We start from the raw sequence: 14,229 nt of genomic DNA, 5'->3' as shown, positions 1-14,229 counted from the left end.
AGTGGAGATTGCAGTGAGCCAAAATCACACCACTGCACACCAGCCTGGGTGACAGAGTGAGACTAGTTAATTACACATTGGCTTCATTTGTGGTTCATATTATGTTTCTGTTGAACAGCAGGCTCATCCTTTCAGATATGTCAACAAGATACATAAGTTTAGGTTTATGATGGGGGAAAGAGATCAGGGAGGGAGAAACATCTCCTGACTCTTGGTTATAATATTCACCTACTGCTCAGAGCTGCCTGAGGTTTATGAGAACTTTTATGGATTAGAAGAAGCAGTTCTAGAAGTACTCTGAACACAAACAGCTTGAGTAAGAGTTGTGGAGGAGCCCAGAGGTCTCAGAAGTATTTCACGGTACATAAAGGTTTGTGGCTTAGAAAACGGAATCTTGTTATGACTCATCTGCCTTATGATTCATTCAGCTATAAACTTGTGTATGTGTTGATTATGTCCTTTAAGCCTACTTAGTTGGACGTATGTTTTGTGAGCAACTACTATGTGCTATGTGTTTTCTCTGTTAGCTCACATAAATCCATAACAGCATTATTATGAAGTAGTTGTTAGATGAAGAAGCTAAGTTACAGAAAGATTGTTGGTTGCCTAAGGCCACAAATCTGAAGTGGCAGATAGGAACCCAGAACCCAAATCTGAAGTCATGGTGTAGTACCACTTCCTTAGTGGCCACTTAACTACAGAAATTAATCCTTCCTGATAATATTTGCTCTGGCCAAATAAAATGGATGATTAGAAAATTATACTGTGTAGTTATGTTAGTTCCTTAAAATTAGAAGAAAATAAGAGATTTACCTTTGGTAAGCAGAGACAAAGTATAATAGCTAAATGAGTTGGAATAAGATGTAATTTGGCTCCACATGTTACAGCTGTGCAAATATGGCACATTTTACAAATTCTCTGCCTCAGGTTTTTAATCTATATATTGAGGACAAAAATAATGTGTAGTTCCCAGGATCGTGGTGAGGATCAACCAGCACAGGTAATGCGTAGAGCTCTTGTATTGTACCTGGTACATCGTTAGCATCAATAAAGCACCAGCCAGTGTGTACCTCACTTATACTGTGATTGCTAGATAGGAGAACAACACTTATGAATCCCTTTGTTAGTTGTGGCTTTAAAGCCCCAGGTAGCTTTTTTAAAAACACATTTTAATTTTAGCCTTCTAAATATACGCGTAGAGTAAGCTTTGTAATAGCATTTTCATATTACAGTATTCCTTTTAGACTCCATTGTAGTTTTTTTGTATTAATGTTTAAAGTTAATGCAGAAAAGGAAAATAAATCATCATATATAAACTAAAATAGAGTGCTTTTGGTGCTCTTCCCTTGGACTGCTAAATCCAATTTAAATTTTTTGCTGAAGAAAATTTTGCATAATTTGCTAACATGTTTTAGCTTGTTATTATCAAGAAGTATACTATAAAATACTTTTTAGAGTCTCTGAATTTAAACAGCTTAAATAATTTTGAGATTGAAATGCTACTGGCTAAGTCTTTTTAAAAAATCCATCCACTAGTATATAGATGAGTGGATTTTGAAAGATTAACCTTTTGATGTTTTTTTCTTTTTCAATATAATCAATTAGCTTTAATTTAGTGAATCAAAGTGAAAAAAATAAGGTAGCATCGTTGTTTTTTGAACTCTGTAGGACTAAAGGTTAAATTTCTATCCTGTTTAAAATCTGTGGGCAATCATTCTTTGAAAATGAAACAGCAAAGCTTTTAAATAAAAATAAAATCTCCAACGGTTCGTGGACAAATCTAAAGTTCAGGGTACTGTTATTGAAAATTGGAAATTTGTGATATAATTTAATGAACAGAATTTTATAAAAATAAGAAAAATGCATCCTATGCGTTTGGTAGAAATCAATCATGTAGCTTCTGCTGGACTTTATCACCTTGCTGGTGACAGTACCTTCTCTATTACCACTGAGCTGTAAAGATAACCTGGCCATTCATCAATGCCTCTGTTCCTTTACCACCAAAGTGTACCTCAGGCCCTTTCATCTGAATTCCCTCCTCTTGAATGCTCAGAAATCCATCTTTTCAGGAATTCCAATGATGTTTTTGAGCGCTGAGGCGATGGATGGCCACGGCTTTGTTTTATTAATCAGTGCGCATGTCTGTCCATTCATTCATTCATGCTTCTGTCCTCTGATTTTAAAAGCAGTCTTTTCCAGACCAGCATTGACTGGCCACTTTCCATTCTTGGCTCTCTTTTTATCTTCAAGTTTCTCATTATTTATTTGATTAGATTTGTATATGCTTTTGTTTTCTTGCCGTGAACTCCCTTGCACATCTATGCATTAGACTTAAAGCAATCTGTAGTCATTTTGAAGATATCCTTTAAGATGTTTATCTCGAAGTCTCCTCCAGGCAGGGAATTGCAAAGACTACAGATTTAACTCACAGGCCTGACACTTTTACAGTGTGAAAATTGATGCCTTGACTTTGCCTTACTTTTCTAATCTTCTTAGAAGCTTAGATGGCCAAATGTGAAGAATGGAACTATATAACATTTTGATTTCTTATAGTGCATTATGGTGCTTTGTGTATGGGAAGTATTTATTTTTATTTTTTAAAAACAACTTCAGGCCAGGCATGGTAGCTCACACCTGTGATCCCAGCAAGTTGGGAGGCTGAGGCGGGAGGATTGTTTGAGCCCAGGAGTTCAAAACCAGTCTTGGCAACATGGCAAAACTCCACCTCTACAAAAATTAATTAGGCATGGTGGCATGCGCCTGTAGCCTTAGCTACTTGGGGACTGAGGTGGGAGGATCACTTGAGCCTGGGAAGTCAAAACTGCAGTGAACTCTAATCATGCCACTACACTCCAGCCTGTATGAAAGGGTGAGACCTTGTCTCAAAAAAGAAAAAAGAAAAGCTTCATAAAGATATAATTCACATGCCACACGGACAACTCATTTAAACTATAATATCCAAAGGGACTTTAGTATATTCACAGATAGGTGCAACAATCACTACAAAAAAATTTAAAGTATTTTCATCACCTTAAAAATAAACATCACATCCGTTAGCTATCTTTCCCAGTATACCCCATAACCCCCAATCCTGAAAACCACTAATTATTTTCTGTCTCTATTAATTTGCCTACTCTGGGCATTTCATACAAATGAAATTGTATAATAAATGACCTTTTGTGATTGGCTTCTTTTACTCAGATGCAGTTTTCAAGGTTCATCCATCTGAAATCATGCATCAGTACTTCATTTCCCTTTAGGGCCAAATAATATTTTATTGTATGGATAGACCACGTTTTACTTGTCCAAATATTAGTTAATGGATACCTTTTCACTATTATGAATAATGTTATAAACCAGCTGTTCCCAACCTTTTGTGGCACCAGGGACCAGTTTTGTGGAAGACAATTTCTCCAAGAAAAAATTGGTGGGGAGGGAAGGGTTTGGGGATAAAACTGTTCCACCTCAGATCATCAGGCATTAGATTCTCATAAGAAGCACGCAACATAGATCCCTCACATGCGCAGTTCACAATAGGCCTCCCGCTCCTATGAGAGTCTAATGCCAGCACTGACCTGATAGGAGGCAGAGCTCACCCACAGCTCACCTCCTGCCATGCAGTTGGGTTCCTAACTGGCCGCAAATGACCTTTACTGGTCTGCAGCCCAGGGATTGGGGACACCTGTTATAAACATTCATGTACAAATTTTCATGTAGATACAAGTTTTTCCCTCTCTTGAAGTAGAATTACTGAGTCATATGGTGTGTTTCACCATCTGAGGAACTACCAAAATAACTGCACCCTTTGACATTCCCACCAGTGGTGTATGAGGGATACAGTTTCTCCATGTCCCTCACACACACTTGCTATTATCTCACTTTTGTGTCTAGCCATCCCAGAGAGGTGAACTTAGATTTCACTGTGGTTTTGATTTCGATTTCTCTGATGACTAATAAGTCAAGAATCTTTCAAATGCTTTTTGACCATTCATATATTTCTTTCGAAAAATGTCTATTCAGTTTCTTTGCCTATTTTTAAACTAGGTTATTTGTCTTTTTATTATTTAATTGTAAGAGTTGTTTATATATTCTGCATATAAGCCCCTTATCAGATAAATGATTTTTGTAAATATATTCTTCCATTCTATTAGTTTTCTTTCAATTTTCATGACAGTGTACATCGAAGCATGAGTTTTTAATTTTGATGAAGTTTGTGTATTTTGTTGTTGTTGTTTGTGCTTTTGGTGTCATATCTAAGAATCCATTGCCAAACACATCATAGAGATGTATTCTTATCTTTTTTCTAAGTGTTTCATAGTTTATGTCTTAAATTTAGGTCCTTGATCCATTTTCAGGTAATTTTTTGTCTATGCCATAAGGTAGGGTCTTCAACTTCATTCCTTTGCATTTGGCTATGCAGTTATCCTAGAATAATTTGTTGAAAAGGCTATTCATTCTCCCTTGTGTAGTTGTACCACTCTTGTCAAAAATCAGATGATGACAGAATGTATGTGTATAACAGACTCTCAATTCCATTACACTGATTTACATGTCTGCTTTAGTGGCTGGGATGTGAGGAAAGACTATGGTTTCAATTTACCCTTATGCCAATATCACACTGTGCTGATTACTGTTGTCTTGTGTTAAGTTTTGAAGTGTTTTTTTTTGTTGTTGTTTTGTTGTTAAGATTTTTTTTTTTTTTTTTTTGACTGGTTGGGGTTCCTTGCAGTGCCCTGTAAATTTTAGAATCAGCTTGTCAATTACTACAAAAAAGTCAGCTGAAATTCTGACAGGGATTGTGTAGAATATGTATGTCAATTTGGGGAATATTACCATCTTAACAATATTAAGTTATCCAGTCTATGAACATGAGATACTCTCCATTTATTTTGACCTTCCTTAATTTCTTTATACAGTATTTTACAGTTTTCAGAGCATAACTTTTATACATCGTTTGTTAAATCAGTTTTCCCAAGTAGTTTATTTTTTTGAAGCTATTGTAAATGGCATTGTTTTCTTAACTTTATTTTCAGATTGTTCATTGCAAGTGTATAGAAATACAACTGAATTTTGTATATTGGTCTTTGTATCCTGCAACCTTATTAAACTTGTTTATTAGTTATAATAGCTTTGCCCTGGATTTTGTAGGATTTTATATATATGAGATCATTGCATTTGCAAACAGAGATGCTTTTTCTTTTTTCTTTCTCATCTGGATGCCTTTTATTTCTTTTTCTTGCTTAGTTTTTTTGACTAGAAGCTGTAGCACAATATTAGAAGTGTCAAGAATGGGCATCATTATCTTGTTCCTGATCTTGGGTGGAGAAGGAACACATTCACTCTTTTATCATTAAATATGACATTAACTGTGAGAGTGGAGTGTTCCGTATTTTAAGCAGTGATTAATTTCTTAGGAGAGAAGGGTTTATGCTTACAGTTCTTAGTGGTCAAAGATGGTTACTGAATTATATTTGACAACTGACTTTACTTTGTTGGTAAAGCTGGTGGACGGGCTCTGTAGAAATTGATTGTGAGGGTTCCATTAAACTCAAGAACAAATTCAGAGCATGATTGGCAGTGCTGCTGTAGGAAGATGGGATGTCTCTACCACTTTGGGAATTTTAATAAGCTAAAGAAAAGAGGTCATTGTAATAATTGATTGTTGTCAGTCAGAAAAGAGGGCAAGCATGTAGGAGTGAATCACATCCTTGTAAAAGCATTCACACTTCAGTGGTTCTCAGTTTGAGCAATTCAGTTATCTGAAATTACTATATCTACCACTTAGAGGCTCTTCATCTCACCAACCCCTTTTCTTAACTCTTACTATTATTTGCCATTTACATCATCAGTGGTAACTTAAGGCTTGACACTTTTGGAAGTGCCACATCCATACTGCATTTAGTTAATTGGTTACTAATGGGCTGGGAAATTAGGAATATTTGTTTTTTTAAAAGACTATTTATCTGTAAGTACGGTATCAGTTTTTCCAATTGGTTGGGTTATTGGAGTGACAAGTAATTTCGTTCTATACCCTTGGGAATAATAAAGTGCTATATGAGATTTCCTCAATGATAAAAGGAACTTTCTTAGTATTCAAACTATTCTGTCCATCTAGGAGTTTGTAGTTGTTATTATGGTTACTGTTATTATTTTAAATGTCAAATTTACTTTAGGGTAAACTGAAACCATAGTTTTTCCCTCACATCCCAGCCATTTGGGAAGATTCACCAAAGAAAATGATCTGTGGGAAGTGCAATTCTTAAAGCTTTTCAGGCTGTCCTGTTCAGTTCCTTTCATTTCACATCTTGGAATTTTGTAGAGGATGAAAGGAACAAGTATAGGATTCAAACCTATAAAACGTTTAACTTTGCTGCCATCTAGAGGCAGGTTTTTCATAATGCGATCTTCAAGAAACCCAAACGCTGCTTCCAAAGACGTGGAATAAAAAGGAAAAGGTGGATTGTTTTTTGTATATAATTCTTATGTGCCTTCCATAGGATTGTACATTTCCTAGTGGGTGCTCAGCGTGCTTTATGAGATTAAAAGAAATTTGTCTGCTACTAAGTGAATCTGAATTCTGCTAGAAGCTGCCAATGGGTTTATTTTCCTCTTGACTGAAGTTGGCTGCATATAAAATGCTAAGGATATGGAATAATCTGAATAAGATGAGGGTACCAGGATCTTACTTTTTAGAACATGACTAAGAATTTAAAAGCAGAGTTTAGTGGGAAATATTGGTTTATCAAAATCTGTGTGAAAATACGTCCATAAGAGTTTTGGTTAGGGCGACCCACATGTGGTTCAGTGAATCTGCAATCATGCAGCAGCCCTTCGCATGAGGGAGCGTCTCACAGGTAGTTCCCTGGAGCGCACCCAGCATCTTCTCCAGATGTCTAGTCTTTTGAAATAGAATACACATTGACATTCCTTATCCAAAATGTTTAGGACTAGAAGTGTTTCCGATTTTTTTCATATTTTCGGATATTTGCATATACATAATGAGCTATCTTGGGAATTGGACCCAAGTCTGAACATGAAAGTCATTATGTTTCCTATACACCTCATACACATAGCCTGAGGATAATTTTATTTTATACAATATTCTTAATAATTTTGTGCATGAAGCACAATTTGTATATATTGAACCACTAGAAAGCAAAAGTATCAGGTGTGGAATTTTTCACTTGTGGTATCATGACAGTGCTCTAAAAATTTTGGTTTTTGGAGTGTTTTGGATTTCATGTTTTCAGATTAGTATTAGTCCTTTAGGGCTGGAGCATCAAGCCATGGCATAGCATTTGAATGTATTGGAAACTTCTGTGGCCAAAGAATCATAATTGACCATTTGTTAGAATTTTTAGCAGTGTTCTGGGTGTGGTTCGGAATGATTTACTTCATGCTTCTGAAAACATCAGTGTGCTTTGTCTTTTTTCCGTGTTCTAGAAACCAAGAATATTAGAAAAGATGGATCTCAGGGGATTCATTGTTTTATAGAAGATTTATCACAGATATTCTTAAAATCTTCTTTACAAGTTTAATTAACTTTTATACTGATGATGCTTTTAAAGCAGCACCTGCTTTGTATCGCATCCAGTTTGTAACAAGACAGTTTAATTGTGGATTAATTATAAATGGTAAAACATGAAACAATACTTCCTTAGCAACTTCATAAACTGTTAGTTGAATGCTTAGAAGACTACCGTTTTATATATATATATATATATTTTAAAAGTATTTTCTTTTCTCTCTGAAAAGCTCTAAATCTATATATGCAAACTTTTATTAAAGGTATTTTTTAATCCAATTTAAGCTGCAGTTTTGTTTATGCTATATTATATGCATTCAGGTAGACTATTTTATTGGATAATTTGATATAGCATCATTGTAATCTATTGAATATTTAGGTTTGATAGTATTAGATGACGTAAAACTGACAGTGTAAAATATTTATAAAAGGGCAAATGCTACATTTTGGTGCACTATCAGGACTGTTTGAACAAGAGAAAAAAAGTCCTTAACATATAACAACAAAAATGGCTTGAAAATGTTTTCTGAAATGAACATGACTTTGTTTGTAGGAAGAAAAACATGAGGTCATTGTTTTCAGATAGAACCAGTGTTTATCTGTTGGAAATCGTAGCACATGTGCCTGATGCTTAGCTGAATCCTCCCTGCCTACCCAGACAGAAGAGGTGGCTGCATATTATTTACATGAGAAAATGGTTTCAAATTGTGTTTCTTCCTTAATTTAAAATAATAAGTTACAGATAAGTTATGAGTGACTTTTCAAAAATGTTTTCTAACTTTATCGCAGGAAGAGGTTGTGGGAAAGATTAGGTTAGTATACAAGTCTGTGAAATAAAATCCCTGTGAATGAAATGAAAATGCTTAAATAATTTTTTTTTCCAATATAATGTTCCATATAACCTGTGTCCTATAATTCCATGGAGAGCCTGTCTTAATTTATGGATAAAAACAGAAATACACATATGAATTTGAGATTAGAAGGTTAGGATCATAGAAATTATGACTTTGTAAAGATTTTACTTTCTCAGTAATGAAAGACCTGTGTTATCTAGTTCAGTGATTTTGCTCACCAATTCCCTCTGGGTTCTTCCCATTCCTTTGCTAAAATGTTGTCTATTCAATACTCAGATCAGTACTGCCACCTTGTGATACTTTTTCTTAATTTCATCTGGCCAAATTCCCATTCCTTCCCTTGGGTACTTCTTATCTGTGATTTACTGGTTTGCTCTTCCTTACATCGCACATCTTTTATCCCCTTGTTTAGATTAGAAGTTCTTGCAGGGTGGGATCTATGCTATTATACTTTAGTCATTATCTTAGTGGTCTCTTCTGGATATTTCTTCAATGCATTTGAATAGCAGAATAGTTAACATGACAAATGTCCTTGATCAGCCTCAAAAGTTAAATTACTGTTTACCAAAAGGAAAATAAAAATCCTTTTGTGGTTTCTGTTTTATAATTGTAAATCTATTGCCTGCCTTGCCAAAGCCATTGAAAAGGTATTAGTTTGAGGAATTATAATGAAATATAATTTTCTCCCTATTTTATATCATTAAATGATCATTACAACACATTTTCATGGTTCTTTATCTCTTTATCTTTGCAGCTTTTGTCATTTCTTCAGGGCTTATTTACTTTTTACCACGAGGGATATGAACTTGCCCAGGAATTTGCACCGTATAAGCAACAGCTGCAGTTCAACTTGCAGAATGTAAGCATATACCTGTTCTTACTCTCTCTCAGCAAATCTGCAAATCTGATTTCACAGGGCAACTAAGTTATAACCAAGTTGAACCTTGGAATCTTTCAAATACTTGCCCAAGTATAGTAAAATTCAAGAATTAAGAAAAACCACTTTATAAATGTATTACAATTTTTTTCTAGCTGCTAGTGGAAAATACACCCCACAAAACCCTAATCTTAGTTAGAAAAATTTATACTAGCAAATTTTATAAAAATATTACCCAGTTGGAGACACCTGAAAGTTTATTAACTTTTGCCTTCATCCAGCGTTCTTACTAATTTACTGGGTGATGCAGGATGAATAACTTTGGAGAGCTAATTTGCAGTATGTTGGCTATAGTTAATAATACTGTATTGAATACTTGAAATTTATTAAGAGTTTAGGTCTTAAATGTTCTCAGCATACACAGATGGTAACTATATGGTGATTGATATATTAATTAACTTGATTGTGGTAATTTCATAATGTATACATATATTAAAACATCACATTGTACATGTTAACTATACAATTTTTATTTGTCAATTATACCTCAAGAAAACTAGAAAAGAAAATACTGGAAATAAGAAAACAAGACCTTAGAGAAGTCTTTTTTTTTAAGATGGAATTTCGCTCGTCACCCAGGCTGGAGTGCAATGGCATGATCTTGGCTCACTGCAACCTCCGCCTCCCGGGTTCAAGCGATTCTCCTGCCTCACCTTCCCAAATAGCTGGGATTATAGGCATGCACCACTACACCTGGCTAATTTTGTATTTTTGGTAGAGACAGGGTTTCACCATGTTGGTCAGGCTGGTCTCAGGTGACCCACCCACCACGGCCTCCCAAGTGCTGGGATTACAGGTGTGACCCACCGTGCCTAGCCTGAGAAGTCTGATTTTTAAGAGAGCAAAATTTATTTGTGAAATGAAGGATTGTACTTTAATAACAAAGATCTCATCTTTCTCTGAAATTGAATATAAAATATGTGCTATTTATTATTTTCAAATAACAGGTTTGAATGTGATTTTGAGCCATTCAGAATAACTGCTTTAAGATATAAGCGAGAGATCCTTTTGTGGTTAATGGGCATGGTGTCCGGGTGTTCACGCACATGTGTGAGACGTGCCACCCTCTGAACCTTGTTACAGTCTCAGCACATTACCCGTCTAACCTGAAAAAAAAAAAAAGGAAAAATAAATACAAAATAAAAAAAATTTTTAAAGTGAGAATTATTTCCATACAGGTCATCTATTTCTATCAGAATTTATTTTGTAAAGTAGTCTAATCAATCCTTTTAGTCTCTGATTACATCATTATATAAATTCTGATGTTCAAATGCTGAGCAACACTTGCATTGACATAAAAACACACCCAAAAGTTGGGCCAAGCCATTTCACGTTATCAAACCTGACAAATAATGATGTCCTAATTGTTGAGGTTTTACTATAACTGAAACCCTGACTGCCAAGTACTATATAGCCCAAATCATTTGGAAAACCTTCGCTTAATTTTCTACAAAGTGTATGTTTTTCTGCTTATCTGGTTCTTGCCGTTGTGGAAATGTCCAGTAAATAAAACTACAGAGTTAGAATGCCCCATAAGAAATGTGTAAGGGGATTTATTCCCTTGTGTTTTGAGTTTTAGCTTTTATTTAACTTAGATTTTCTAGCAGAATCAATTTCACGTTTGATTAATTCTATTGTTTTTCCATATGGAATGTATTTAGGCTTTTACAGTTACTATTAAAAGGGAAAATTATAAAAGATGAAGTATCTTTATGATTTACTTCCACATTGAATAAAATGACATTAAGATTCCTAGGATTCAGGAATAGGAGAGAGGTAAGGAATTGGGGAAAAAAAAAATTAGACCCTTATGTTTGAAAGACAAAAATAATGAAAGTGACAAGAAAATTTTGCTCATTTTGAGATTTTTTTTTTTCAATGAGGCATGAACTCCTTAGAGTTAGGTGATGGTGATTATTATATCTTCAGAAGCATATTTTTGAGGTAATGCAAAAGGGGTATTCATAGAGAAAAGCCTGATTCTTCCTATAGCTTAAGTAAACTTGATATAAAGTGAGTAATCTATTTCTTACCACAGAAGAAGTTAGAACTTGGAAACCTGTTGATTTTTATGAGTTAATTTATACACTCACCTCTTAGTAATACCTGTGCTAGTAAGTAAAGCTACATGATGTTTCTTTGAAAATAGCCTTTGGAACTGTGGTGACAAACTTTTTTTCTTGACTTGTTCAATGCCACATGTATCAAAAGTGTATGAACTTATTTTGTTTTTTCCCTCAAAAGAAACTAAGTCCCTATATATCTGTTTTTTACCTTAGGTATTTAGGGAATTCAAATTTTACGTAGTGCATCTTATATTTTTTAAATTGCCATAGTTTACTCTCTAAGTAATAATGTTGGAGTGTGAAAATAGGAAGAAAGTCTCACACACACACACACACACAGAGATTCAAAGAGAAACATGCAGAAGGTCATTCAGAGACGTTTTCACTAAATCGGTTCAAAATCAGACCTTGGGACCCAACGTCACAAAGATATAGATGTGGTGAATAGTGCCAAAAGAATCAAGGTCATCTTTGTACGATTTGCAGTTTTGAAACATTTTTCTGGGCCAGTCAGGTGGTTCACACCTGTAATCCCAGCACTTTGGGAGGCAAACACATCGCTGAGCCCAGGAATTTGAGACCAGCCTGGGAAACATAGTGACACCCCATCTCTACAAAACATTAGCCAGGTGTGATGGTGTGTGCCTGTAGTCCCAGCTGCTTGTGGGGACTGAGGCAGGAGGCTCACTTGAGCCCAGGAGGTCAAGGTTTCAGTGAGCCATGATCGCACCTGGGTGACAGAATGATACTCTGTCTCAAAAATAAATAAATAAAAACTAAACAAAATATTAGTCTAGATGTTTCTAAAACTTAGTAGAAAACAATGACTGAAATTATTGTTTCTGTTTACTTAAGACGAGGAATAATTTTGAAAGTACTCGACAAGAGGTAGAGCGGTTGATGCAAAGGATGAAATCTGCCAACCAGGACTACAGACCACCCAGCCAGTGGACGATGGAAGGCTATCTGTATGTCCAGGAGAAACGTGAGTCACAAAGACATAAATTCACGCCTCCTATGACTTAGCCATCTGTTAATATTTCCATGAGATATGACTTGGTTAGTAGTATTTCCTTCAAGTAGGAGGACTGAAATTTCTTACAGCTTTATATCTACTTTCCCCCCAACCATGACCAAAGTGAGGAAGCTTTTCCACATTTTGCCATCAGGATGTCTAAGTTGGCATATTGTTGAACTTGGAACTTACAGTCTTCACTCATACCATAACATGAGTTCTGTTTTAGCATTTAATTGTGATACTTAATCTCAACTTAAAGTTTCATGGAAAATTGCAAACCAAAGCCTTTATTGGGATCAATCATCCTGGTGACTGTGATAATAGTTTTACCCTCTGTTGGCATTATTTTATTTAATTTTGTGCCCTGTCAGTTTTCAGGTGTAAAATTGGTAATCATGGTAATGTCAAATTGGCACTCTTTACTTCTTGAGGTTTGGAAATAAGTACCAAGGCCGATAGAGCATGATTATAATTGCCTCACACTGAGGACATTTTTCTCTCAAAAATATTAAAAAGCCATTCAGACTTGTATAACTGGAGTTTTTTTGTGCCTGTTACTTGTCATTAAGTCGAACTAGTTGGACTATTTTGACTACATTAACACTTTCAAACCGGATATGCCCTAAGGCATCATTCTTGTGCTGTTTTTGGTGAAGAAACAGTTGTGTGTGTTTCCAGCCCATCGTGGACCAATGTGAAAGGCTTTTGATACACTGTATGTGCAACATGATTAAGTGATGCTCATGTGTTGGAGAGCAGGACACACACAAATTTGATTTGATCCAGCAGACTCTGCAAACATTTATTACTGCATGGACTTGATGATAGAGGAACGCCGGTTCAAGAGATCTGGGTTTTAGGATTTTTCTCTCTCATAACTATCTACCTTGGCCAGTCTACTGTTTTCATATCTAAACATGATAAAACTGGTGATCTGCCTAGGTACTCTATAATTAGTGCATAATAAGTAGCTTTTACCCTCCCCCAGTTCATGAAAAATTACCAGTCCCTTGGCTTGTCAGTAGGGTATATAGATTTCATTTAGGACTCTAAGGAAATTTTTATTCTTTTTTATTTAATTGTTATGTTTTTTACTCAAGCCTCGAAAGGACTCTAAGGAAATTTTTGAATATTTATTTTAAATGATTTTGTCCAGGTTCGAGAGCCTTCATGTGACAGTACATTGAAAGGAGCTCACATTTCTACCAATAAAATATTTGGCCACTGGAAGAATTTGTTGCCAGTGAGGGAAGTAAACATGCAAGTGATAGAGGAGGTGCCATCCTTGGATTTTGTATTCATTGTGATCTGATTATATTTTGTTTCTTGAATATTTTTCTAGGTGTTACACACTTGCTGAAATCTTTGTGGGCACACAATATTTTATCCTAAACAAAAAACCTTTAGATTAGCTTACAATATTATTTTGTACATAATCTTCAAATATATCATATTCGGTCCTACTTGGTAGTGAGTGCACCCACTGGGTGGAACCATGGTTTGCCTACCTATTGTCAGGCTCTTGGACATTTGGGTCAGTCTATAAGCATAGGCCCTTCAATAATTTGGGGGTTATATGGATGGACTAAGCACAGTGTTTTATGCACTTACCTGATGTTGGTATCTTTTGTTCTAAGATGCTTAACTTCTCTGGGTCATTCTAGACCGATGATAAAGCCCTTTGTGGTACTGACCTCTCCTCTGAGTTTTTTTTTTTTAAATTTCTCGTAATGGCACCACCCACTCTCGTAGGCTGCAGAAGTCAAGGCAATCCATCCTTAGCACCAGTGTCTCTCTGTAGCCTTGGGACAAATCTGTCTATTCTGTCT

At 35.4% G+C, this 14,229-nt stretch overlaps 1 protein-coding gene and 1 non-coding gene across 3 annotated transcripts in view; both read left to right on the top strand.

The window, feature by feature from the left end:
• ARHGAP42 (Rho GTPase activating protein 42) overlaps window positions 1-14,229 on the top strand; it is a 313,699-nt gene that overhangs the window by 239,316 nt on the left and 60,154 nt on the right. For both annotated transcript variants that reach the window (XM_003910587.5, XM_009187162.4), the window contains 2 exons: window positions 9,134-9,238; window positions 12,238-12,367. In XM_003910587.5, the coding sequence (XP_003910636.2) occupies window positions 9,134-9,238; window positions 12,238-12,367 (235 nt within the window). The remainder of the gene's footprint in view (window positions 1-9,133; window positions 9,239-12,237; window positions 12,368-14,229) is intronic.
• On the top strand, window positions 10,319-10,423 carry LOC116269930. The gene has a single exon (XR_004177737.1). It is a non-coding gene; the product is annotated as a small nucleolar RNA U13 (small nucleolar RNA).

This window comes from Papio anubis, chromosome 12 (assembly GCF_008728515.1).
Source record: "Papio anubis isolate 15944 chromosome 12, Panubis1.0, whole genome shotgun sequence".
In the NCBI taxonomy this organism is placed as follows: Eukaryota; Metazoa; Chordata; class Mammalia; order Primates; family Cercopithecidae; genus Papio; species Papio anubis.
This window is presented reverse-complemented; position numbering and strand designations above follow the sequence as displayed.